We start from the raw sequence: 27871 nt of genomic DNA, 5'->3' as shown, positions 1-27871 counted from the left end.
GCGGGCGGGGCTCCGGGCTCACGAGCCCGCCCGCCTCCTTCTCGCTCCGGGACGCGCCTCCCTCCAGCAGTCCAGCCCCGCGAGCCCCGCGTCTCCGCCGCCGCCGGCGGGTCCGAGCCGGAGTATGGAACCTGGGGAGCCCCGGGAGCCCCGCGAGCCCGGGCCTGGAGCAGAGACTGCCGCGGCTCCGCGCTGGGAGGAAGCCAAGACTTTCTACGATAACCTCGCGCCCAAGAAGAAACCCAAATCGGTAAAAGCAAGGCGTGGGTAAAGGGTGGCGGGGGGGCACCCTGGGAACGAGGTCGTCCCCTGGGAAGGGACCCGTGGCGCCCCTCCAGGAGGGCACGCAACTCCTCAGCCCCAGAATGCGCCCCGCAGTTGGCGAGTACTCGGGTTTATTTTGGGAGCTTTGCTCTGGTGTTTTTTTTCCCCCGGGCTCGGGTTCCACGCCAGGATCCCCCTCCCCCATGCTGTCACCAGGGCCCAGCTCGCGGCCGGCGGCCCCAGCCCGTCCCAGGCAGCCGGGGCGCACAGACAGCACTTGTTGGCAAAGCCGGTCAGCTGCACCTGCTGAAGAGCCTGCGGCTGGGGTGACCAGACTCTGGAAACGCAGCTCCTCGCTGTGTGTTCTGGTCTCTGCCATCTGGGCGTCGGTCTCGGACCCCAGCATTCCTGGTCTGGATCAGAGAGCCCTGCGGTCTGGGCTTCCGACGCTGCACTCCCCTTCCCCGTGTTCTAAAGAAAGGAGCTGCTGGCTTCAAGCATTGGGATCCACACTCTACATCTAGGGTTGGCACCCCTGGTTCCAGGATCCCAAGGCTGGACTCTATGCTCCAGCTCCAGGCTCTGCTCCCTTCGCAGTGGGCATTAACGTCCCCTGACCCACGTGATGGTGTCAGCCCTTTAGAGCTTCAGGTAGAGGAGAGAGCTCCTCTTCTCCACAAGTTCACGATGCCCTGATCTGCGCTTGGACCAGACTCACTCCCGCTTCCAAAATCTCAGTGCTTAGGGAAGAGACTGAGGATAGAGGATAGAGGATGGCCCCAAACGGTCCTCCAAAAAGCTCTAGCTTGATCTTAAAGCATCCCGCTGCTTCCCTCCAAAGACCCTTCTCCAAGAGGCTCTATCAGGAGTTATTCAGTTTGCACCTCTGGGCTCTGGCTCAGAAATAGGGATTGATAAACTCAGCTGAATCTCTGCCTTAGTCATGCCTAGCACCCGGATGGAGGCTTTGGAAATAGTGAGTGCACAGAAAAGACCCTAAACGATGCAAGGACAGCACAGAGGAAGGAAGGACTTCAAACTGGGGAAGGCTTTGTAGAGGTGACATTTGAGCTGATCATAAAGCCTGAGCAGGTGGAGAAACAGGAGAAAGCATGGAGATGTCTTTAAAACTCAGGACCATGCTCCTGAGTAAGTACTGATGGGACGATGTAGTATTGTTGGGAAAGAGTGGAGGGACGTGTGAGAACCTGTGAAGGGCCTTCAGGGTGTTGTTAAAGAGCATGGACCTTATTCAGTGGGCTTAAGAGTTGGAATCTAGTTTGGAAACAAGGGAGTTTCAGGAATTCTGCATTTGTGAATCTAATTGATTTTTCTTCAAACTATGTTTTAAACAATTAAAAATATGTAATGAAACTCCACTCACTCAAATGTGTTAGATGGACATTTTAGTACCTTGGAGACCACTAACATATTAACTCATGCTACAGGTTGATTATTTTATTAGTGAACTTTAGAATAAAGCTTTTCCTATGATCCGTTTAATAGGAGAACATCTTGAGATTGCAAAGCTTGCAGTTTAAAACAAAACAAAGCAAAAAACCTCTTAGCATTTGTAACCACTTACTTGATACAAATCAGGACTTTCTGAATACTGGGCAAAAACCAACACAGAAACGGATCAGCATCTGCACTAGTATCCTAATGTTGACATCCAAACAACTGTGTTTTTTCATTAGCTGACTTTATAATAAATACATTCATATTTATATGATGCATTTGAATTTTTAAAATGTAGAGCAATTAAGTATGTTAATAGCTGATTTACATACTTGGTGGCCATATGACCTCCTGTATTAGGGTTCTGCCCAGGAGTTCATTTGAATAAGAGGTTAACCTACTTTTTAAAAAATATGGAAAACCATTATGGAGCTTTTGCTGGATTTTTCAGCAGGGGATTAATTTGATCTCACTTTTATTTTAGAAAGATCACTCTGGGACAGTATGTCAGATAGATCGGAAAGAGTGAGAAGGCTAGTCTCTGCCTGAAGAAGAAGCTTAGAATGTAGTGGCCTGAGGGATGGGGAGAAGAGGATAGAGAATGCATCAATGCTCAAAATCCCTTTCTTCCTCAAGCATCAGGGAACTGGGGAGCCCTTGGCCCCTTGGCCACCCCTGGCCTTCACAGCTCTTTGAGAGGCAAGGAGCCCAGAGGCTTCCTGGTCCCTATTCCTTCCTGCAGTCGCCCCTCTTCCCACAGGCTATTTTGAGGGCATTAGGCCTCGTGGTCCCCATCAGGGCCTGACCTGGACTTATTCTCATTCCCAGGGGTCTGAGTGAAATATATTTAACCCCTAGGCCCATGGGAGGCCCTCTCCTCATGGGGTCAGAGTACTTCCTCAGTCCAGAGCTGTCCTGTCTTCCTCTCCTCCAGCAACCCTTTTCTTTCCCAATCCTACTAGAAAGAACAGCTTTCTGGCTGTGTTCCTGTCTTGGGTTCAATAGGCAGAATCATGCTGGCCTCTACGGGAGGTCCTCAGGCGGGCTGGGTCAGAGCTGTCAGCCTGCCCCTCAGCACCACTGGAAGGCATGGAAGTCTGGCAGGACCTTGGTTCCCTGGAGCCCAGAGTGCCCAAGCTAAGCCCCTGAGTTGTCCTGATCCAATCCGCAATCCAGGATCTGGATTTCCTTCTAATCTCTGGAGGAACTGTTCCTAGTGTGTGTTCCTAACAACACCTGACCAGCTGACTTGTTCTGCAGCCAAGCCCAAGAGGGTCTCCCTGTGGTGGCTTGTCCAGTTCTGGTCAACCCCTCTCACCTGTTTCTTCAGCTCCTCCTGGACAGGCCAGTCACCTATCTCAGCTGGGATAAGTATTTCCTATAGCAGCATAAGCCCTCTAGATCCTATGTCACTCATACCGTGTCACAGCAGTCTCAGCAGGAAGACAGGGGCCTGCCCTTGGGACCTCTGTTCTGAGGGAAAGATAGCCCTGTCCTTAGAAACAACAGTCTGAGGGCATGGGGGCCCCTCACCATTTTCCCACATCAGGAAAGCAAGGTCTAGGGGAGGTGTTTCCAGGGAAATGGCTGAAGTACCCAGTGGAGGAGGTCTTCTGGGACCTAAGAGGAGGGAGAGGCATACCAAGGGGACAGCTGTATAGACAGATGCCAGGCTAGAGGCTTGAGATCTCATCCTAGCTCTGCCTTGACTTTGCTGTGTGTCCTAGAGTAATACTCTGCCCATCTCTGGGCCTGTTTTGCTATCAGTAAAATAGAGAAGTAGAGACTCTTGGGTCATGATTTTTCTTGCCTTTGAGTGGGGTGGGATGGGGTCTAGGTAAATCAGCCAAAGGAGACCTAGGACTTGGTAGTCTGGTAGGGAATGTGGGACAGAAAGTGAATAGTGTGATCTTGGCTGGCTGCCTAGGCTGGAATGCCTCACTTGGGAACCTGCCTGAAGGGGCAGGGGCAGCTGGCTCTCTGTTCTTAAAGGCATGATGGGCTCGTCCCCAGGACAGTAAGTCCAGGTGTGGGGAAAGCTCAGCTCCTGCTCCAAAGGCCTACAGGTTCCCTGGGCTATGAGAGGGTCTCCCTACCCTCCCACCATCCCTACCCATAGGACATACAGATGCATGGTAGGGTGGCCAGCAACTGGGAGAGTCATTTGTGTAGTGCCTCAGAGGAGAAGCACCCATCCTGCCACTGCTTTACACAGACCTATCCCTGCCAGACACACACACCCTCTTAGGATTAGAAGTCAGATGCAAACTGAGGTCCACCACACGACCTTGGGGAACTCTTTTGTCTTTCATTCCTATTTTAAGGTTCTAAAGCTGCATTAGCCACTAGCCATATGTAGCTATTTAAGTTAATTAAAATTAAATAAAATTAAAAATTTGATTTCTCAGTCTCACTAGTCACATTTCAAGTTGTTCCATAGCCACATGGGTAACACAGATTATGGAATATTTCCATTATCATAGAAAGTTCCACTGGACAGTGCTCTCCTAAGAGAGGGCATAAATCTGCCTTGGGGGATGAATTATAAGCTCCACAGGGGCAGGGATCATACCTGTATCCCTGCCATGTACCCTGCACAGTAGCTGTCACATGGTAACCAACGAATGCTGTCAATTGACTGGAGCCCAAGCTTGACCCGTGAAAGAAGCTTGTGGTGTTGGGTACATTCACGAACAGACCAGAATGCGAGGTGCAGTGAGTCTTTCTTTTCTTTTCTTTTCTTTTCTTTCTTTCTTTCTTTCTTTCTTTCTTTCTTTCTTTCTTTCTTTCTTTCTTTCTTTCTTTCTTTCTTTCTTTCTTTCTTTCTTTCTTTCTTTCTTTCTTTCTTCTTTCTTTCTTTCAGTAGGGGATTAACTTGGTCTCACTTTTATTTTAGAAAGATCACTCTGAATCACCTCTTAGAGGTCCAACTTCTTGACACTACTCAATTAGGGATTAAGTTTCCAACACATGAGCTTTAGCGGACATATTCAAGCTCATTTCCTTCCTTCTTGCATTTGAGTTCTCTGTTTACCTATCTTTCTCTCCCACTGGCCTATGAGCTCTGAGGGTAGGAACCAGGTGTTTACTAGAACCACTAGGTAGGTGCCTGGTGCAAAGAACCAGTAGATGCTTGTGAAATTGGCATCAACAACAACTACAAAAAAAGTCTCTGAGCACCTACTATATATAAAGCAATCTGAACAGATTAGGGCAATGCACTGGGGTTTCTAGTTCATGTTGAATTTGTCATTGCATATTGAAATATATTAGAAGTATATTGCCAGGCATGATGGCTCACTCCTGTAATCCTAGCACTCTGAGAGTCTGAGGCAGGCAGATTGCTTGAGCTCAGGAGTTTCAAGACCAGCCTGAACAAGAGTGAAACACTGTCTCTACTAAAAACAGAAAAACAAGCTGGGCATTGTGGTGGACACCTGTAGTCCCAGCTACTCAGGAGGCTGAGGCAAGAGAATCGCCTAAGCCCAAGAGCTGGAGGTTGCTATTAGCTGTGATGCCACGGCACTCTACCGAGGGCAAAAAAATGAGACTCTGTCTCTAAAAAAAAAAGTGTATTGAAACTTATTAAAAATTCAGTTTACTGAGTCCCTCTCTATGCTAGGCATGGTAGTAAACACTAGAGATATAATGAGAAAGTACTCATGGTTCCTGCTCTCTTAGAGCTGAGGCATGATTCTGCTTTCTCCCTACAACTCTGCCTAGAAAGTGAAATAATTAAACAAGCAATTATAATTAAATGTTACCAAGAAGGAAACTAAGACTGGGGTGAGGGACTTCTAGTCTGAGACCCAAAGAGTAAAGTGGAAGTTAGCTAGACAGAGTCAGGGAAAGCATACTGGACGAAGGCAACAAGTAACATGTGCAAAGGCTCAGAGAGAGAAGAGGGGAAAGTGTGATCAGATGTGAGAAAGGCCAGCCTGAGCAAAGATAGGGAAGGGGAAGGTGAGAGGGAGGAGTCTGTTGTGAGAGGCTTCTTACTCTACACTAAAGGCTGCTGACCTTGTTGAGAGAAGAGTGGACACTACTGAAGAGGTGGGTTATGATCAGATCTGAATATTAGAAAAATCTCCTGACAGCAGTATGCATGACAGATTGGAGTACGTGAGAGATACTGAAGGCTGGAACAGAAAGAGGTAGATGAATTCTAGTAGAGTTGATTCATTATGGTGACTGAACAATGGGAGAATAGAGACGAGACTGACTTCCAGGCTCCTGCTCGGGTGATGCGTGGATGGTGGTGCCAAGCATTCAGATGAAGAAATGAGAGTGGGGTCAGATTTGGGGGTGGAGGAAGTGGTGGGAATTCAGCCTTGGTAATGTTGAGTTTGAGAGTTTGTTAGTCAACTGGGATAATTAGATATATAAGACTGGAGCTCAGGAGACAAATCTGGGTTGGAGATACATTTTTTAATATAATGTTGTTTACGGGCAGCTTTCCTTCCTAAGAGCATGTAGCTCTTGCTTTGTAATGGAAACCATCTGGAAATCATCTCTAGCATCAGTCACACTTGGGCTACAGACATTGTCTTCATTTTTCTGTTGTGTCCAGATGGTCGACAAGATCGCAAACTTCCTGAGGGCATGTCCCTCCCTCAGATGGTGCTCCTAGTGGGGGACCCAGCCCTTCCCTCAATTCCATCTGGTCCTGCATAGATGAGTTTCTGACCTAAGTCTGCCCATGGCTAAGCCTCTTCTCCGTGTCCCCAGTACCTGGCGGGGCTTACATGAGCGCATCTGCCTCAGGGGAGGTCTGAGTGACAGCCCCTCCTACCACACCTCTGCAGCCTAAGCCTCAGAATGCGGTCACCATTGCTGTGTCCTCCCGAGCCTTGTTCCGCATGGACGAGGAGCAGCGGGTCTACGCGGAGCAGGGCGTGGAGGAATACGTGCGCTACCAGCTGCAGCACGAGAACGAGCCCTTCAGCCCCGGGCCGGCCTTCCCTTTCGTGAAGGTGAGGGGGTAGCCCCAGCACTAGCCCATAAAGTGCCTTAGTGGGGATTAGAAAACAGCATTCCCGCGAGTGTTTGAGTAAGGAAAAGGGGTAGATGCAACCCCATAAGTGAATGGCTTGGCTGGGGGACAGAGCCTTTATGGGAAGAAGGGCCACCCACAAACTCTGGATTAATGCAGCCCCATGCCTGGGAACCAGCTTGGTGAATGGAACGTGGGCTGGGTTTCGGTCCCCAGTCACCCCTTTAGGGAGGCGTCCCTAAACTGTAAGCAACTCATACAATGGTAGAAAAGTGGCATAAGGAGGGGCAGCGCCTGTGGCTCAAGGAATAGGGCACTGGCCCCATATACCCAGGGTGGTGGGTTCAAGCCCAGCCCTGACCAAAACTGCAAAAAAAAAAAAAGAAAAGAAAAGAAAAGTGGCATAAGGCGAAGATAGTTCATGTGCACTGATCTCATCCCCAACCCGGCCCCTGACCTCCCCTCTTTCCCCTTCACTGGATTCCTGACCACCGACTCCAGGTATCCGTTCTTGTGAGTCTGAGCTGGAGGGTGCCCTTTCCTTTCCAGGCTCTGGAGGCTGTGAACACGCGGCTGCGGGAGCTGTACCCCGATAGTGATGACGTCTTTGACATCGTCCTCGTAACCAACAACCATGCTCAAGTGGGTGTCCGCCTCATCAACAGTATCAACCACTATGGTAAGCATGAGCACGAGGGGTTTGGCTCTAGAACCTGTATGGACTGGAACTCCAAGCCCCACGTTGTGCTGGTAAACTGGCTTTTTAAAACAAACAAAACCCTAATTGCAACATTGCCAGTTTTCATGACATAAGTATTTCTACCACGGCTGATTTCAAGCCACGGATGGTTGAATAACATAACTGGCTCACAAAATTCCTGAATGTGTAGTCGTGGGCTCTTGCAATCCAGTCCAAGCCAGCTCTGGCCCCATAATACAACCCCCACTCCCAGTGGGATCAGGCAGGGCACTTACAGCCTCTGTGCCTCTGTTTCTCTGACTGTGGTGGGCTAAGAGGCTTCATGAGACTACTAGGAGAATCAGCCATTTGTCAGAGTGAAAGGGCTTTATGTCTTAGTCCAGACTTGTGATTGAGAGTAATAGACCCTCCAAGGCTAGCTTATGCTGAAGAGAATAATTTCTTATTAGGTTGCAGGGCTGTCTGTCAGAACCACAGGGAAGGGAATAACATTGGGCCTCCAAAGGCCTGAATCCAAGTACTGGAAATCTCTCCGAGGCTCTTCTATTCTCTGGACCACGTGAGCCCTAATTTGTGCTTCTTTAGCAAGTTTGTTCCTTTTTTTTTTTTTTCAGTCTTTCTCCCCAAACTGGATTTCTCTGCTTTTCCTGAATAAAAACCATAATCAAGAAAAGCTGAGAAATTCAGTTTGGGGGACCAAGAGAGACACGAAAATAAACCTGTATTTGTAGGTTTACTCAAGTCTTGTTTTAAGCAATGAAGCTAGTCCAGTAGGCATTTTTTAATACTAATTTCAAATTGCTGGAAGCAGGGGTGATATTCAAATTGCTGGGAGCAGGGGTGATATTCAAAATATTTAACCACCTGTGTGACACAGATGCTGAGCAATCAAGAAAAACGCCATCTGTAGGGTAGCGCCTGTGGCTCAGTGAGTAGGGCGCTGGCCCCATATGCCGAGGGTGGTGGGTTCAAACCCAGCCCCAGCCAAACTGCAACAACAACAAAAAAAATAGCTGGGCGTTGTGGCGGGCGCCTGTAGTCCCAGCTGCTCGGGAGGCTGAGGCAGGAGAATTGCTTCAGCCCAAGAGTTAGAGGTTGCTGTGAGCCGTGTGACGCTACGGCACTCTACCGAGGGCAGTACAGTGAGACTCTGTCTCTACAAAAAAAACACACCATCTGTAGCACTGTCCCACCATTCCAGGCACTACCCCTTTCTGCTGTGGAGTCCTGGCAGGGGGCCAGGGTAGTGCTGGGTAACCCAATGTGCTAAGAACAGCAACCATTTATCAACTAGCAAATATTTCCTCAGCCAGGGAGACCAGCTGGTTGTCAGATCAGGCTGGGAGAAAATCAGATTGGCCCAGCGTGGGTCAGGTGTCTGACCCTATCCAATCAGCTATAGCCAGGAGGGTGGGGTCACACAGGTATGGCTGGAGGACCCGCCTTTTATAGCTCTGTGATTCCTTAACAAGCGATGCTACTGTGAGCCAGGTAATTGCTCCAAAGATGTGATCATCCCCATTTCATGGATGAAGGATGGAGAGGCTTGGAGGGGGAACACTGGCCTAAAATCACCCCCAAGAATCACTCTGCTTCCCTGCGTCACTCAAAGTGGCATCCACTGGGCAAAAAGGGGCCACTCTGATGCCCTGCAGGCTAACCCTGGCCTCACCTGCTACTCTGTACCTCCTCCCCAGACCTGTTCATTGAGAGGTTCTGCATGACAGGTGGGAACAGCCCCATCTGCTACCTCAAGGCCTATCACACCAACCTCTACTTGTCAGCTGATGCGGAAAAAGTGCAGGAAGCCATTGATGAGGGTAAGTCAAAATGAGGAGGAAAAGGGGGGGAGAGTCCAGCAAAGGGATCCCAGGGGTGGGAGGCCTGTCCTACAGCTCTGAGCAGGTGCTGGAAGTTGCCATGGTAACTGGAAGTAGCGGCTATGTCATACTTAATTCTTATAATCTGTTCTATAAACTCTGAAAACAAGGCCCTCCTGTTCCACTTTCCCACCTCCACTCCTACTGTGTTAAGGATGCATTTACTTCTCAGTATTGCCCAGCTTTCTGCCTCTGTGGAAACTCTCCTTACAGCCCAGAAAGCTACTCCCTGTAAGATTCCTCCCAGTCAGTAGGAGTTCTGATTCCTATGTGACCATGGATAGCCTCTTTCCCACTCCACCATACTGAGACAAAGTTCATTTCAAGTAGAATTCAGCTCCTAAAGCCACCATACCGCTCCCGACAACCTCCAGTTGCACTGACTCTGTATTTGTGTTTCCCACTATTTATATTTACACTGGGCCTCACTCTGGGTCTATGGGCTGGGGAACCCATACCTAGTCCAGCCTTAGCCGTGGGGTCTGGGAAATGACTAGCCAGTGCTGAGGGGAGGTTAAGAGACCCAGCTGCTAGTACTAAGAAAGAGAATCCCCTCCTTTGGGGACTCCTTGTGTCTCTTTTGAGGGGCGGTTTTGAGTTGTATCCATACTCTGACTCTTCCCAACACGGTGCATTTCCTATTGCGTGTGGAAGAAAACAGGAGGAGTCACCCAGCTGCCTGAGAAGACTCCTTAGGCTGGACACTAGTGGCAGGTTTCTTTACCAACCAACAATACGTCCACTTTTCTCTTCCTCTTTCACACTGCCTCCTGCTGGAGGCCTGACCTCTGTCTCCCAAAGCCCCACTGTCCTGCTAGAGAGCTCCCAGAGGCTTTCTTTTTCTTTTTTTTTTTTTTTTTCAGTTTTTGGCCCGGGCTGGGTTTGAACCCGCCACCTCTGGCATATGGAGCACCCTACTCCTTTGAGCCACAAGCCAGAGCCTTTTTTTTTTTTGAGACAGAGCCTCAAGCTGTCGCCCTGGGTAGAGTGCTGTGGCATCACAGCTCACAGCAACCTCCAACTCCTGGGTTCATGTGATTCTCCTGCCTCCACCTCCCAAGTAGCTGGGACTACAGGCACCTGCCACAACGCCCGGCTATTTTTTTTTCTTTGGTTGTAGTTGTCATTGTTGTTTGGCTGGCCTGGCTTGCATTCAAACCCGCCAGCTCAGGTGTATGTGGCTGGTGCCTTTAGCCACTTGAGCCACAGGAGCCGAGCCCAGAGGCTTTTCTTAACCAGAGAGCAGAGACATTTTCTCAGATAACATCACAGCCTTGGCACTGACATGCAGGGGTGCCTCTGTACGTCTGCAACTTGACCTCAGGCTAGGGAGCAGGGTATTGGTCAGGAGAGCATTGGTGGCTATGGCTCTGCTCAGGGTAGAGGTAGCTCTAGGTCATCTTGGTTCCAGGGCTGGCAGAGCAGTGAAGGTGCCTGGCCTGTTGCCTGGGCCTGGGCTTGCTTGTAGGGCTCTGAGGCTAGTGAAGTTGTATGAGGCTGGCACTGCTCACTCCTCCTCAAGCTTTCCTAAGCCTAGCCTCTGTGACTCCAGGTTCCCAAAGAGTAGGGCTGGAGTGGCCTTTGGAGAGATGGAGCCTTGATGATCAATCAGCTCAGCCAGCCGCCCAGGTCTCCAGCCTCCCAGCATGGCTCTCTGTCATCCAGTGCAGCTCCAGCCTGGAGCCTGAGTCACAAACAGGCATCCTTGACCCCCTGGGATACACACAGTCTGCTGTCACTCATGCTGCCTCCCAGGGCCACCCAGGTTGTCTCCAGGAGCCCTGAATGACCAGGTTGCTCTGAGTAAGGCATACTTGGTATCATTGTGGCTGTAGACTGAGGGTGCCCATATCCACCCCACTGCAGATTGCAACCTGGGGTCTCAGCTCCAGATGGAGCTGAGAGGCCCTTAGTTCTACATTGGTCCAGAGGGGTGGAGTGACTTGCTGGAATCAGCCATGAGGAAGTGGCCAAGGCTAAGCCAGAGTTGGGGCTCCTTCCCAGCCCCCCATAGCTTTACATCAGGGGCCTCTGAGGAGCCCCTGGCCAGACAGCATGGCCTGTGGTATTCTTCCTCTCAGCCAGGGCTTGATGTCCACCTGGTCCACACTAGCATTACCTTACTAGGCATTAAAGTATGGAAAGACTGAAATTCCTTCATACTGGTTGGTAAATGCTTCCTTCCCTAAGTCCTCTGATCACCTTTCTGCACCCTGGGAGTCTCCCAGACTTCTCCACAAAGCAGCAACCAAAGGGTTAACCTGACAAGGTGAGGATCCTCAGAGCTATGGCTACTGTCCATTCTCCTTGGCTAGTGCCTGTGTACTAGTTTTTAAATAGTTATATTAGCCTTGCCCTGAGCTCTGGGTGAGGCAGGTGGGACAGGATAGTCTGAAATATGTTTCCTTTGCCCCCCCCAGGCAGGGGGGCCCTATTGCTCTGCCTGGAGATAGACAACACTTGCCTCTCTCTGCCCAGGGATTGCAGCTGCCACCATCTTCAGCCCCAACAGGGATGTGGCTGTGTCCCAGAGTCAGCTGCGTGTGGCCTTCGATGGGGATGCTGTGCTCTTCTCAGATGAGTCGGAACGCATTGTGAAGGCCCACGGGCTGGACAGATTCTTTGAGCATGAGAAGGCCCACGAGAACAAACCTTTGGCCCAGGTGCTCACCGTTGTCCCAAAACCCCTGAATAAGACAAGGCAGCACCCCAGCCCAGAACCAGACCCCCAGCTCAGCCCAGAGTTCAGCTATGTCCCCTCAAGCCCACATCCCTCTCACTTGGCCCCCATTCCTTTCAGTGAACTTCCACCTCTGCACTAAGCCCCTTTGCCCCTCACTGGAAGCATCTCCGAGCCATACCCTCTCCAAAGCGTCTACCCTCTCAGCCCCTCTTTGCAGCTAAAATCCCCAATTTTGAGTCTCCATCCCCTCACTGAAGTCCCCTTTGTCGCTCTAGGCCCCCCGCCCTTTTTCTGAGGTCCTCACCCCTCTCTGACGGCCTCAGCCTCTCTCTGAAGCTGCCATCCTCTCTCTTGTCTGGAGCCTTCTCCTCTCTGAGATCTCCATCCCTCTGTGTGAGCCCCATTTCCCTCACTGGAAACAGGAAGAAAGGAGCTGCTGGACAGGTGCCCCTCGCTGGGGCAGGGAATTCCAGCTGGGTGTGGTGTCCGAGGCAGGACATTTGATGTGGAACACTCCTGCCCTCCATCCCTTGGCCAAGGACGCAGGGATCCTCACTCATCCTCAAGATGCTCAGAGTCTCTTTGAAAGCAGAATACGCCCTAGAAATGGCAGAAATCCCCTGGAGTTGGGGCTGTTGGGCTTCTCCAGCCCTCCTGAGACCTTTTATTTGAGTATTTAAAATCTGAGTGCTCAGTGATCCCAGAACCCCTCTCCAAGAGCTCAGCCAGCTTCAGTTGTGACTCCTGAATGAATATTCATTTCACTTCCATTCTTGTGAGCTCCCTCACAAGAATGTGGCTGCCCATGTGCCTTACGGAGTGGCACAGGCATCTCTGCGGACTGCACCTGCAAAAGGGCAAAATAATTTTCCCACTAAGTGGCAGGCAGAGGCCTAGGAGACCATGGCTTGCTCCATATCATCTAGCCAGTGAGGGGTCTCCCAGACTAGAAGCCCACTTTTCCTTCAAGTTGCTTTGGAAATAAGCAGTTTTCTTCATCAACATCCTGTTTTCTATTCACGCATCCTCATTAAGCTTCATTGTTCTGGGGACTGCAGAGAATAAATTCTTTTTCTGGCTCTAGAAAGCTTGAGCGACACTGAGCCACCTTGTGCCTGATGAGCACCGTTGATGTTCAGCAGTTATACATTGGTCTATCCGTCCCAGTTATTTTTAGCTGGAGTCTATTCTGATTGGAGGGTGCCTATGCCACAGCTATGAAACTATTTTCAATATCCTCCTGCTAGTGGTCACACTTATGGAGCTGCAGGACAGATATCCATGAACCTTGATGGGTGCATGAAGCGACATACATAGTAACAGTATCCCTGGTACAGTTACTGACCCATCCCCAGTAGACAGTAGTACAGACCCCCAGATGGACACAGTGGGTCCACAGCCCCACAGATATACATGGTGGCCCAAGCAGGCAGAGCAGAACTAACTGAAAGATTTTGAGATCCTAAGAAGCTTTCCCATGCTATACCATAAGACCCTAGTGTACCTGGGGAGAGGGAGCAAATGTTGGGAGGGTAGAGCTCACAGTGTTCCTTTGCCTTATCACAGGGCCCCTTAAAGGGCTTTCTGGAGGCACTGGGTAGGCTGCAGAAGAAGTTCTATTCCAAGGGCCTGCGGCTGGAGTGCCCAATTCGTACCTACTTGGTGACAGCACGCAGTGCAGCCAGTTCCGGGGCCCGGGCTCTCAAGACCCTGCGCAGCTGGGGCCTGGAGACAGATGAGGCCTTGTTCCTAGCTGGAGCACCCAAGGGCCCCCTTCTCGAGAAGATTCGCCCACACATCTTCTTTGATGACCAGATGTTCCATGTGGCTGGGGCTCAGGAGATGGGCACTGTGGCTGCCCATGTGCCTTACGGAGTGGCACAGGCATCTCGGCGGACTGCACCCGCAAAGCAGGCCCCGCCTACACAGTAGCTGAGCCACTGGCTTGCTGATCCCCATTGCTCCAGGCTCCCTGTCATACTTCAACTCCTCATCTGATAGACCCTTCTAGTTCTTCACTGTGTGCCCTTCTGCCTGGCTGCCCTCATCCCTCTGAGTGAGATATTTGGAGGAAATTATGCAGACTGGGCTGGTGTTCTCACCATCCCCACTTTGGGGTAAACCCTGTGCCAAGGGCCTGACCAGGACAATAGGACTGTGCAGAGTAGCTGGATTTCAGTGGGGAGTGGCCGGGTCTGAGACTGAGAGGACCAGGGAGGCCAGGAGGCCTCAAAAGGGCTTGGGATGAAAACTAGATAGCCATGAACCTTGGTGGGTGCATGGAGGGACATACGTAGTAACAGTTGCACTGGTACAGTTACAGAACCGAAAACACTGCTCCAACAGAGAGTGGATCAGGCCTCAAAGTCTGTCCTGGCATCAACTGTGTGACTTTGAGGAAATCCCTCCCCTTCACGGCCCCCAGTTTCCCCATATTTGGGATGGTTTTCAAACTCCCCTTTAATCAAAGAAGTTGGATTCTGCCAGATTGCTCTCTTAGAAGGAGGCATTCTATGCCACGGCTGCTGCTGATATGCATGTCACCTTCATGCAGATTGCAAAAAGATACATTTTCTAGAAGAATGATGATCAAAAAGACAGCCCCTTCTCTGGCCTGAACCACACCAGTGCTGCGCACCCAGCTTGGTAAACAGGATAGAGACTGGATCTCAGCCCTCATTGGCTCCTCAGTTCAGAGGCCTTTGTCAAATGGGCAAAATGCACAATCACTCACAGCAACCCTACCTATCACTTTACACATCTGGAAACCACTGGACAAGATTAACTTGTCAATCTGCACACACTCTCTCCTCCAGCCAGCAGGGGGCGCTACAGGCGCTTCCTGGGGAGGCACTTTTGTGGCTGCCTGCACAGTATTTCTTTTGCTTTTGTTTTTAGCCAAAGTTGGGTTGTTCTTGTCTGCCACCCCCCTCACCTTTCCCCTCACTCCCTCAATTACTGCCTCCTGCTGTGCCAGCGAGCAGCTCTGCTGGTGGGGAATCTGTGTCTGCTGTGGTGGCCCCAGATGCAGGAGAGGAAAGCAGAGTGGCAGCAGTGGGCCATTGTCCAGGCTGAGTCTGAGGATGAGTTGCTGCCTGGGGTGAAGTGGGAAGTGTCTGAGATAGTGACAGGTTAGGGAGGGAGGAGCTGCAATGGGCCCCAGCAGAATTCAAAGGCTGGAGTTGTGAGTGGAAGGCCAGTTGGAGCTGCTGTTGGAGGGAATGAACTCTTCATTACTAGACGTTGTTCAGGGGGTTCCAAGATGAGGTGACCTCCCCTTGAGATGTAGCAGTGAATCCTTCATGTTTCTGGAGCTCCTGCAGCTGCTTCACCACCTCTTCCAGTGGAGAACTCTCACCACAGGATGAGTCAGCCTCCTCCCTTGATGGGCAGCCCTGGCTCTCTCACCAACGCTGATTGCCCAGAATGACCAAGAAGGGGTGAGCAGGCATCCGTATGTGGACTGACTGCCGGGTGTTCAGGTATCATCAGAGGGGCAGGAGCCTGGAAGGGTAGGGGCAGGAAAAGGGGTGGGAACTGATCTTGGTCCTTCAAGACCCATCAGCTCAGGGGCTGAATGGGCATAAGTTCTAGGCAAAGTGGGGGAACGTAGTTGCTACAGAAATATAATCCAGGAAAGAGAACAAAGTGAGAAGATAGGTTCTTGAAATGAGCGACAGTTTGGGCCAGAAGACAAGTGCTGGGCTATGTTTTTCTATCGGTGTTGGAAGTCTCCAAAAGGCTGGTTCCAACAAGGAAGGGCTATGCTGAGTGTCTGGGCAGACACCTACTGCCTTATCAGGTGACATACACTGTTGTACCTAGAAGGGCATGTGATAAAGATGCCTTTGCACGAGGTCATTTTTACCACACAGCCAGCATCCTTCTAGCCAACAGAAAAGGCCTTGGGACAGAAAGCCTGGTTTGTGGCTTCCTCCACTAGCAGAGTTCCAAGCCTAGCTGGAGGTACAGTGAGACCCAAGAGGAACCTTAAGGAAATGAAAAGAAAATAAGAGAGAGTGCTCAGTCCAAGTCACCTTCAATCCCGGCTGAACCCCAGATAGGTCCTCTGACCCTGAGGTCAGAATCACCCCCATGAAGCGTCCAGGGCTCACAGAAATATAACCTGCAAGGTTGGGCACAGCCCCGGCTCATAGGATGGCATGAGGCCACTTGATCAGGGTGGACTTGTGCACTAAGGGCCACATCAGATGTCACCTAATTGAGATAAACTCCAGGGATTCTGGGACCATGAGTCTTACCCCCAGGGCCTAGTGATGAACGCCACTAATTCTTCCAGGTCTCTCAGGAAGCAAGAAAATATGATGCTGGAAGCAGAAAGATAAGGGGCAGTAAAAAGCCACAGATTTCACTGGAGCCACCTTTAATAGACATAGACAGCCCTGAGCAATGGAGAAACACTGAGGGTCCAAATTCTATTATTGAAATTACAAATGAGCATCTCAGGCCTGGAAAAAACCTTTCAGTAGCTGAAATGAAAGGCTAGAAGTCCGGGAGTGGCAGGCTTAGGCAGCAGCTAGACAAGTTTTCTGATGGTTTCAAGAGGTGAGGAGGGGCTGAGGGGTGAAGAGCACTGTTTACTGTATCATCAGGATATTTAAAAGCCAGGTGAGCATCAAAGCCCCAGGCCCAACCAGAGAATGCAGCACTGAGGCAGAGGGACCCTGTGAGCTGAAAGCATCACTTCTCCAACAAGTCCTACAGAACACTGGCCCCAGAAAATCCATGCCAACAAAGTCCCAGACCCAATGGGACTGCCACTTAGAAATATAGAAGCCCTGTTACTTCTGTAACAGACTGAGATTGCAAAGGTAATTGCAAAACAGCCCCTTTCCCTGCCTGAAAGCCCAATCAGAGTAGTGCGATGTGGCAGAATATGCCAGAAAAAAAATAGAAACTATCAAGAAGTTCAAATCCAAGATGGATTTGGGATTATATATGATATTCAATTTTTTTCTATCTCCTAATGTGCATCAATTGCCCACATTCCTATGTAAAGCCAACCCTATCACTTGTGACCTGGATCCCAACTTCTCTCACCAATTTGGAGGCACTGTTCCTTAGCAATTCTCTTCACTCTGACACATGCTCATTTCTTTCTTTCTTTTTTTTTTTAATTAAATCATAGCTGTGTACATTATGCAATCATGGGGCACAATGTGCTGGTTTTATATACAATTTGAAATGTTTTCATCAAAGTGGTTAATGGAAGTTCACGGCATTTTCTTAGTTATTGGGTTAAGACATTTATATTCTACATATGATATTCAATTGATATACATCAGTACATCCAAACAGGTGATAAAAATCTTGAAATGCCTCCATACTAGTTGGAAACTAGGGCTGCCGCAAATCCCGAGTGTTCTTTCATGGCCTCAGCTGGACCCTCTACTGTGAATATGCCATCTTCCCCCAGTCCAGCCTGCAGGGGGCTGCACCATCTAAAGAAATACATGGTTTCTATTTCTTTACAGCCAGCGTCTATTCTCTTTTCTGGTGTTTCAGCCAGGCTAGTTTAGGGAGCTAAAGTAACTTATCCAAAGCTAGTAAGTGGCAGTGCTGGGACTCAAACTCATGTCTGTCTCATGCCAGGACCCAGGCACTCAACCATTTTGTCATCCTGCACATACAGATGCAGGGAGGTGGCAAGAGAAGCCTCACTGTGAGATCTTCCCCAAAGAAGTTGATGTGACACTCAGCTAATGTGTTGATTTCTTCTGTGTTGAAACACTGGAATATGTTTGAGTGGGTGTATTTTTTTTTTTTTATTGTTGGGGATTCATTGAGGGTACAATAAGCCAGGTTACACTGATTGCAATTGTTAGGTAAAGTCCCTCTTGCAATCATGTCTTGCCCCCATAAAGTGTGACACACACCAAGGGAGTGGGTGTATTTTTATTATAGCTTCTGAAAGAGTTAAAAATAAATTAGAGCCAAACTTTTGCAGACCCTTTGAAGTACTTCCAAGCAACCCCAAGTTCTGTGGAACCCAGTTTGAAGACCCTGTTTTGGGCTAATGTACAGTTTGGCAAGCTGTGGGCCCATGGGCCAAAACTGACCCGCCACTTGTTTTTGGAAAAGCACTTGTTGATACACAGTTGTACCAACTGTTGCAGAATTGAATTATTGCAACAGAGACTGCAAAGCCAAAAATATTTAATATCTGACCCTTTACAGAAAAAGTTTGCTGACCCCTTGGGCTAAGGCAAACATCCCTGGCCCACTCCTTCGTGGGATGAACCGGGTTACACATACAGAAGTGTTGGTAACCAGAGGTTGGCTCCATTGCTAAGGAGGAAGGGCATGGAGGCTCTGTGCCCATCCAACCCTTGCTTGATATTTGAGGATTTGAAATTCCAAGTTGTTTTTTTTGTAGAGACAGAGTCTCACTTTATGGTCCTTGGTAGAGTGCCGTGGCCTCACACAGCTCACAGCAACCTCCAACTCCTGGGCTTAAGCCATTCTCTTGCCTCAGCCTCCCGAGTAGCTGGGACTACAGGCGCCCGCCACAACGCCCAGCTATTTTTTGGTTGCAGTTTGACCGAGGCCGGGTTTGAACCCACCACCCTCGGTATATGTGGCCAGCGCCTTACCGACTGAGCCACAGGCGCCGCCCAAAATTCCAAGTTTTAACTTTTTCTTTTTCTTTTCTTTTTTGAGACAGAGTCTCACTCTGTCCCCCTTGGTAGAGTGCCGTGGTGTCATAGCTCAAAGCAACCTAAAACTCTTAGGTTCAAATGATCCTCTTGTCTCAGCTTCCCAAGTAGCTGGGACTACAGGTGCCTGCCACAACACCCAGCTATTTTTTAGAGATGGGGGTCTCACTCTTGCTCAGGTTTGTCTCGAACTCCTGAGCTCAGGCAATCCACCCGCCTTGGCCTCCCAGAGTGCTAGGATTACAGGCTTGAGCCATCTCTCTTGGCCCACAGTTTGAACTATTTTCAAGTGACACACAGCCTATTGTAATTTGTAATTTTGTTGATACACAGATTTGACTAGAGTGTGCCCTCCTAAGCTGATCGGTAGAGCAGGACCCCTTGCTGTCTGTCCAGCATCAATGTGCTCAATGTGGCTCTGTGTTCTCAACTTGTCATTGCCCTCCTGAGGCCTCTCGGACAGTGCTAAGTTGGGTAGGTGGAGGATGGGCAGTAGCTAAATATAAGTTTTGGATAAAGTGAAATGCCCCGAAGTTGACTACTGCAGCTCTAAGTTAACAAGTCATCTGTACGCTGTCTGTGAAAGCAGTAACAAATCCTTTATGAAGGTGGCCCCAGCAAAGACTGTAGCTGGATTAGAGTTTAACTGGTCAAGTGACAGAGAAAACGCCAGCAAAAGTTGAAATGACAGTTTTCTTGTGGTACGAGGGTGTGAGAAATAAGCACATGTACTTCTCACGATGTAATTGTGGATCAGGAAAATTCTAGGACTCTGCAAACTGAGAGGTTTATCAAGGCCCTGGGATCTACTGTAAGAATGCAAGTGTGGAAGAGGTCCCATTTCCAGCCACTGTTGCTGTCACCACTGCATCACAATACTCTTGTCTGCTCAGTCCAGACTTGGCCTCAGGGTCCTTCCCAACCGAGCACTCCAGATAGCTACCCTGTTTCCCCGAAAATAAGACAGTGTCTTATTTTAAGGTGTGCTCCCAAAGATGCACTAGGTCTTATTTTCAGGGGATGTCTTATCTTTCCTGTAAGTGGGTCTTATTTTCAGAGGATGTCTTATTTTAGGGGAAACAGGGTACTAGCAGTGGGCTGGAGCTGGTATGAAAGGTGAGACCTATTTCTACATCCCCGTTGATGATGGGTATTGCTATCCACATAGCTTGCAAGGCCTGGAATGTTCATTTTCTGAAACTGTGATGCAACCTTGAGGATGCCAGGGTCTCCCATCTTGAGCAGAACACGAGGAGACAACAGAATGGCCTCCTGTGGGAGAATGGCAGCTTCCTGGGAAGAGGCACTTGAGAAGCAGTATCCTGGGTTTTATCCAGGCTTGAAGAATGGTGCAAACTCACTCCCTCCCACCAGTAGAGGGCACTGCAGATGGACACTCAGCTGGCAGTAGTTAGCGATTTTCTTTTTCTCTCCTTCCATGCTACCAGGTGCTGCGCTGGACTTTCCCACAAGTAGCTCTAGCCAGCCAAAAAGGACTCAAAGTGCTCTGGAAGTGACTGCTAAACATGCCTGTGTGATGAGCCAACTGCTCTCACCCATCACCACTGTAACTGGGTGTATTAGTGTACTTATATAAGTGTGTGCAACAGGATAAAAATAGTGCATGTGTGAATATTTATGTAAGTGTGTCTAATGGGTTAGATATCTCTGCTGATGACTCTGTGTGCTTGTGTGTGTATGTGAGTGTGGACTCCTCACTAGGCGTGTGTACAGATGGTTATCTCTCCATTAATTGAGGGTCCTGGGCCCCACACACTGCTAGCTAGTGATATTTCCTGGGATATTTCTATCCATTCCCATCACCTCATGGATGTTTTCCTATGTGCAGCTTGGAGGCCACTGAAACCAGGCCCCTTAGTCTTCCTCTCCAGCTTTCAGCCTCTGAGCTAGCAAGGTCTTGGCTCCCAATTCTCTGCCTCCCATCCCTGCCCCTGAGCCTTAGGAAGAAAGTGTTAGAATCTGTGTTAGGACAACCCTTTTGACTATACCTGCTTCATCAGCTCCAGGGCCAACATGTACAGTTGGGCAGTTTATGCACCGCAAACATCTAGAGGGAGCCATTTACCCTGTGACGTGTGTGATATCTTAGGCACCTGCAAAACTTGCCAACTATACACAGATGCCCTGGTCATATCCTGGCCATGGCTAGGAAAGCTGCCTTTCTCCCTCTCGGTTGGCCCAGCCCAACCTAGACTCAGATTCCTGCCTCCGCTTGGGTGTTCTAGTCTGTCCCAGAAGTGACTTACCCTTGACCTAATGGGCCATCCCCCAGAGGCCTTTGGGATTCTATTTATAAAAGTGAAATATGGCTGGGAACTTTTCAGCTCTACTCTTCTTTGCAAAGTGAGAGGCCTCTGTAAAGCAAACCAAAGCTCTGTAGACTGGGGTCACCGACTCCCACACTTCTGGCCTGTGGGTGACTACGCCTTCATGGGACGTCTGCCATGAAATTAGGGTAAAGGCCTCAAGGCTAAACTTATAGCTGCCGCCAAGCAGAAAATCACTGAGGTCACCCCAGACTGCATGCCTGGGCCAGAGGTCACAAACCCTGATGCCTAAAGGGGCCAGGCAGGAGACCCCTGTGAGTGAAAGCAAGCGATCAGGCCGGATGTTTAATGAGAATGGAGAACACTTACCCTGTGGTCTGATACGGTTGCTGCCATGTGGGAATGTGGGCTGATGTGGCCAGATATTCTACCTCATTTTTCAAAAGAAGCTAGAAACCTGGACTCTTAAATGTTGGCAACTATTTCAAATTTACAAAACACTGTACAGGCCAAATAAAACAGATCTTATAGGCTAAATCCAGCCTCAAGTCTCCTGTTTGCATCCACTGGCCCAGGCCCAGTGAACCGGGAATTTTAGAGCCAAGTAACTGAGAGTCTGAGGATATTACACTCAGACTTACAGTTTGGGATCTTTAAGTGACCTCAGAGATGACCTAGTCCAGCCCTACTGGGTTCTTAACTGTGCATGCACAAACTTCTTTTCAACTCAGTAGCACACGTCCTTAACTTCTAGTTTCTACTTAAAAGCATTGCAGTACCCACGAATTTAAAACAACGAACGGTGTGCTTGTGTCTACCTGTCAGAAGTGCTGTCCTTGATACCATGCGCTGCCCTAGTCCTCATCACCTAACTTCCCTGGGTCGCTTCTGGTGATAAACCTCCTAAGTGCCTCCTAAAATAGTCAGAGCATGTACTCCATTTTGTGACTTCCCTCATCTGGGGAAAAGACTGCTCATACTTTCCCCAGCTTTGCCCTCCTTTGCCTGCTGTTAGCCTTCTCCATCGCTCCAGCTCTGTCTGGCTTTTTGGAGTATTTCTCTGGTCACGTGATAAAGGGTGCTACGTGCTCAGCAGTGTGGGTCCCTGTCACTCCTCATGCTTGTCCTATACCTTAATTTTGCCATATGAGCTTCTGCTTCCTAAAAGTCATTCAAATAAATAGGAGAGGTTTTTAATAAACCGTATCATCTTGTTTTTTTCCCACCCACAATTGTATTCACAAACTGGCTTATAGCCCGTCATGAAATTCTAGGGGTGAAGGCAGTGAGCAGGCCCGGAACAAGTTCATCCAGTAGCATAGGGGTTTTTCTGGAGACTCTCTCCCCCACCAGGAAAATCACCCCAAGGGGAGATTCCACGTAGATGGAAGGCAGCCCAAGCCCTTCAAAAGGCAAACTTTCCCTAGCAGGGCTCCTGACGTGGACTCATTGTTCCCATCTGGAAATACCAAGGGTTAGGATGGAGTGGGAGGGAGAGGATAAGATGAGAAAAGATATGAGATGAAGAAGGAGGGAGTAACATAGATTCCAGCTCCAGCTCTCATGTAATCCTGCCCACACCCCAGGGTTTTTGGGTTTCTCTGCAGGAATCTGGGAGTAGCTTCCCTGGGTGGTTCTGGCCTAGTGCATCTCATGAGGCTGTAGTCAAGCTATCATTGGGGATGCAGTCATGCAAAGGTTTGACTCAGGCTAGAGGATACACTTCCAGGACGGCACACTCACATGCAAGTTGGCAGGTGGCCTCAGCTCCTTGCCACAGGGTTGCCTGAGTGTCCTCAGGAAACAGCCATTGGCTTCCCCCAGAGTGAGTAATCCAGCAGAGGACAAAGCAAAAGTCACACTATCGTTTATGACCTAGCCTCTGAAGTGACATGTAATCACCTCTACCATATTCTATGGGTCATAAAGACCAATCCTGATACATCATGGGAGGGGACGATATAAGGGGGTAAATGCCAGGAAGTGGAGATGATTGGGGGGTCCAAAGTGAGAATAGTACAGCCACAGCCCAAGGGTATAAACTTGTCACCTGTTTGCTGGGTGATCTTGTAAAGCACAGACCTGCTGCGGCTGCCAGGAGGGTGCATTACTCTCCCTTCATGAGTACTGCTGGAAAGAATGTCATTACCCAATAGCCTGCAGCTGCAGCACCTCTGCATCTGCTGCAGCTTTGCGGCTTTCCCTGGGTGCTCGTGGCAGTGATGAGCCATGGTGGGGATACCAGTGCCAGGCTATTTCTGCCCTACTCGGGGCCCTACTGAGAAATAATCTTTACTCTGGGCCTGAACAAGACTTTCTCAGAGCTGCTTTCAGTCCGAGGCTCTTCCTGCCCAAGCCTCCTTCCTTCCTTCTCTCCTTCACAGGTGTCAGACCTGCATCACGGTCAAAGTCTCTTTCTGCTTCCTCCTGTTCCCTCCCTTTATCCTTACAAGCAGTTTCTGCGGTAAGCCTCCTGCATCTCTAATCAGACAAGCTGTCTCTTAGAAGACCTGAACTGACACACCCTTTCTGAGCCTTGGGACCTGCACCCTTCCACCGCTCAGGATAGCTCAGAGCTATGCCTGATGGTCTTAGTCTCCATCATTAAGAAGTGAAATACAGGGCAGTGCCTGTGGCTCAGTGAGTAGGGCGCCAGCCCCATATACCGAGGAGGGCAGGTTCAAACCTGGCCCCAGCTGAACTGCAACACAAAAATAGCCGGGTATTGTGGCAGGTGCCTGTAGTCCCAGCTACTTGGGAAGCTGAGGCAAGAAAATCGCCTAAGCTCAAGAGCTGGAGGTTGCTGTGAGCCGTGACACCATGGCACTGTACCAAGGGTGATAAAGTGAGACTCTGTCTCTACCAAAAAAAAAAAAAAGAAGTGAAATACAACTAAATAACCTTATGCTAAATGATAGCTGAGATAGATGAGATTAAGAAGGAAATTACCAAATTTTTGGAACAAAATGATAATGAAGACACGAATTCCCAGAACCTCTGGGATACCACAAAGGCAGTCCTAAGAGGGAAATTTATAGCATTGCCAAGCCTTCCTCAAGAGAACGGAAAGAGAGGAAGTTAACAACTTAATGGGACATCTAAAGCAACTGGAAAAGGAAGAACATTCCAATCCCAAACCCAGCAGAAGAAAAGAAATAACCAAAATTAGAGCAGAATTAAATAAAATTGAAAACAAAAGGATTATACAACAGATCAATAAATCCAAAAGTTGTTTTTTTGAAAAGGTCAATAAAATAGATAAACCTTTAGCTAACCTAACCAGGAATAAAAGAATAAAATCTCTAATTTTATTAATCAGAAATGACAAAGACGAAATAACAACAGACTCCTCAGAAATTCAAAAAATCCTTAAGGAATGTTGCAAGAAACTCTATTCTCAGAAATATAAAAATCTGAAGGAAATAGACCAATACTTGGAAGCATACCACCTTCCTAGACTTAGCCAGAATGAATTGGAAATGTTGAACAGGCCTACATCAAGTTCTGAAATAACATCAACTATACAAAATCTCCCCAAACAGAAAAGTCTGGGACCAGATGGGTTCACATCAGAATTCTACCAAATCTTTAAAGAGGAACTAGTACCTATATTACTTAACCGTTTCCAAAATATAGAAAAAGAAGGAATATTACCCAACACATTCTATGAAGCAAACATCACCTTGATCCCCAAATCAGGAAAAGATCCAACAAGAAAAGAAAATTATAGACCAATATCACTAATGAATATTGATGCAAAAATATTCAACAAGATCCTAACAAACAGAATCCAGCAACACATCAAACAAATTATACCATGACCAAGTGAGTCATGGTATAATTTTTATCCCAGGGTCTCAAGGCTAGTTCAATATATGTAAATGTATAAATATAATTCATCACATAAACAAATTAAAAAACAAAGATCATATGATTCTCTCAATTGATGCAGAAAAAGCTTCTGATAATATCCAGCATCCCTTCATGATCGGAACACTTAAGAAAATTGGTATAGAAGGGACATTTCTTAAACTGACAAAGGCCATCTACAGCAAACCCACAGCCCAATATTGTATTGAATGGAGTTAAATTGAAATCATTTCCACTCCGATCAGGAACCAGGCAAGGTTGCCCATTGTCTCCACTGTTTTTTAACATTGTAATGGAAGTCTAAGCCATCTCAATTAAGCAAGAAAAGGTGATCAAGGGTATCCATATAGGGTCAGAGGAGATCAAACTTTCACTCCTCGCGGATGATATGATTATATGTCTAGAAAATGTGAGGGATTCAACAACAAAACTCTTAGAAGTGACCAAGGAATACAGCAGCATCTCAGGTTACAAAATCAGTACTTACAAATCTGTAGCCTTTATATATACCAATAATAGTCAAGCTGAAAAAAACAGTCCAGGACTCTATTTCTTTTACAGTAGTGCCAGAGAAGATGAAATATTTGGGAGTTTACCTAACAAAGGACATGAAAGATCTCTATAAAGATAAAGAGTTCTTTATCTTTAAAGACCAACTTTTTGATTTATTGATCTATAGAGATAAAGAGTTCTAAGAAAAGAAATAGCTAAAGATGTTAACAAATGGAAAAACATACCATGCTCATGGCTGGGAAGAATCAACATCATTAAAATGTCCATACTACCCAAAGCAATATACAATGTTAATGTAATCTCTATTAAAGCACCACTGTCATACTTTAAAGACCTCAAAAAAATAATACTTCTTTTTATATGGAATCAAAAAAAAATCTCGAATAGCCAAGACATTACTCAGAAATAAAAACAAGTCAGGAGGAATCACGCTACCAGACCTCAGACTATACTATAAATCAATAGTGAACAGCATGGTACTGGTACAAAGACAGAGAAGTAGATGTATGGAACAGAATAGAGAACCAAGAGATGAATCCAGCTACTTACCATCATTTGATCTTCGATAAGCCAATCAAAAACATTCAGTGGGGAAAAGACTCCCTATTTAACAAATGGTGCTGGGTGAACTGGCTGGCGACCTGTAGAAGACTAAAACTGGACCCACACCTTTCAACATTAACAAAGATAGACTCTCACTGGATAAAAGAGTTAAACTGAAGGCATGAAACTATAAAAATACTGGAAGAAAGTGCAGGGAAAACGCTTGAAGAAATTGGCCTGGGAGAATATTTTATGAGGAGGACCCCCTGGGCAATTGAAGGAATACCAAAAATACCTTACTGGGATCTGATCAAACTAAAAAGCTTCTGCACAGCCAAGAACACAGTACATAAAGCAAGCAGACAGCCCTCAGAATGGGAGAAGAATTTGCAGGTTATGTCTCTGACAAAGAATACACAGAGAACTCAAACGTATTAGCCAGAAGAGAAAAGGTAATCCCATCTCAGTGTGGGCAAGGGACTTGAAGAGAAACTTCTCTGAAGAAGACAGATGCATGGCCTACAGACACATGAAAAAATGCTCATCATCCTTAATCATCAGATAAATGCAAATCAAAACCACTTTGAGATATCATCTAACTCCAGTAAGATTAGCCCACATCACAAAATCCCAAAACCATAGATGTTGGCGTGGATGTGGAGAAAAGGGAACACTTCTGCACTGCTGGTGGGAATGCAAACTAATACATTCCTTTTGGAAATCATTTAGGGATCTAAAAATAGACCTGCCATTCGATCCTGCATTCCTCTACTAGGTATGTATCCAGAAGACCAAAAATCACTTTATAACAAAGATATTTGTACCAGAATGTTTATTGCAGCCCAATTCATAATTGCTAAGTCATGGAAGAAGCCCAAGTGCCCATCAACCCATGAATGGATTAATAAATTGTGGTATATGTACACCATAGAATATTATGCAGCCTTAAAAAAAGATGGAGACTTTACCCTTTTTATGTTTACATGGATGGAGCTGGAACATATTCTTCTTAGCAAAGTATCTCAAGAATGGAAGAAAAAGTATCCAATACGCAGCCGTACTATGAAACCAATTTATAAACACCCATACTTCCATATGAATGCTATAACCCAACTACAGCTCAAGATGAAGGGGAAAAAGGAGGGGGAGGGGAAGGGAGTGGGGAGGCTGGGTAGAGGGAGGGTAATTGGTGGGACCATACCTATGGTCCATTTTACAAGGGTACTTGTTAAAACTACTAAGTGTAGAATATAAAGGTCTTAACATAATAACTAAGAAAATGCAGTGAAGGCTATGTTAACCAGTTTCATGAAAGTATTTCAAATTGTATACAAAACCAACACATTGTACCCCATAATTGCATTAATGTACACAGCTATGATTTAATAAAAAAATAAAAATAAAAAAGAAGTGAAATACAAACATAGAAATGTAAGATCCCTATCAACACCAGGGATGTGGCAGAATCCAATTTCAGCTACAGCTAGAGGTAAGGGAGAGCTGCTTCCCGAACCATGGGCTCAAAGCCTGCCCATGCTCTGCCTCGCCCCACTATCATATCCCAGCCTCCATATCCTTCATCACAGAGGGAGTTTGAGTGGGTGAGGAAAAAAGCTAGGGCTGGCTGGGCACATTAGCTCATGCCTGTAACCCCAGCACTCTGGGAGGCTGAGGCTGGTGGATTGCTTGAGCTTAGAAGTTCAAGACCAGCCTCAGCAAAAGAAAGACCCATCTCTACTAAAAATAGAAAAACTAGCCAAATGTAGTGGCTGGCACCTGTAGTTCCAGCTACTCAGGAGGCTGAGGCAAGAGGATTGCTCAAGTTCAAGAGTTTGAGGTTGCTGTGAGCTATGATGCCATTGGCACTCTATCCAGGGCAACAGAGTGAGACTGTCTCAAAAAAATAATAAATGAGCCTAGGACTGGGAACAGGAGCTCTGAGTTCTAATTCAGGCTCTGCTGCTGACTTCCCATCTCTGGGCTGCAGTTTACTCAATCTGTA

At 47.8% G+C, this 27871-nt stretch overlaps 1 protein-coding gene across 3 annotated transcripts; it reads left to right on the top strand.

The window, feature by feature from the left end:
• Positions 1-3: 3 nt before the first annotated feature.
• Positions 4-21537, top strand: NT5C1A (5'-nucleotidase, cytosolic IA). 3 transcript variants are annotated; one of them, XR_008376809.1, is made up of 7 exons: positions 4-250; positions 6528-6695; positions 7265-7394; positions 9113-9235; positions 11774-11958; positions 13545-15460; positions 19824-21537. XR_008376809.1 is itself a non-coding variant. In XM_053575079.1 (6 exons), the coding sequence occupies exons 1-6, from the start codon at positions 125-127 to the stop codon at positions 13908-13910; spliced, it is 1098 nt and encodes a 365-aa protein (XP_053431054.1). In that variant the 5' UTR covers positions 4-124; the 3' UTR covers positions 13911-19677. The 3 variants fall into 3 exon arrangements, 2 of the variants coding, with proteins under 2 accessions (XP_053431054.1, XP_053431055.1); XM_053575079.1 differs by lacking the exon at positions 19824-21537 and having other exon boundaries at positions 13545-19677; XM_053575080.1 differs by lacking the exons at positions 6528-6695; positions 19824-21537 and having other exon boundaries at positions 13545-19677.
• Positions 21538-27871: the final 6334 nt, after the last annotated feature.

Source organism: Nycticebus coucang, chromosome 22, assembly GCF_027406575.1.
Source record: "Nycticebus coucang isolate mNycCou1 chromosome 22, mNycCou1.pri, whole genome shotgun sequence".
NCBI lineage: Eukaryota > Metazoa > Chordata > Mammalia > Primates > Lorisidae > Nycticebus > Nycticebus coucang.
The sequence above is the reverse complement of the archived record's forward strand: the minus strand, read 5'-3'. Positions and strand labels throughout refer to the sequence as shown.

Bases quoted from the DNA above. Each gene is read 5' to 3' on its own strand.
- NT5C1A (XM_053575079.1), top strand. From the start codon at position 125: ATGGAACCTGGGGAGCCCCGGGAGCCCCGCGAGCCCGGGCCTGGAGCA. The intron at 6,696-7,264 runs GTGAGGGGGTAG...TTTCCTTTCCAG, and splicing joins CGGCCTTCCCTTTCGTGAAG to GCTCTGGAGGCTGTGAACAC. The intron at 11,959-13,544 runs GTGCTCACCGTT...GCCTTATCACAG, and splicing joins AGAACAAACCTTTGGCCCAG to GGCCCCTTAAAGGGCTTTCT.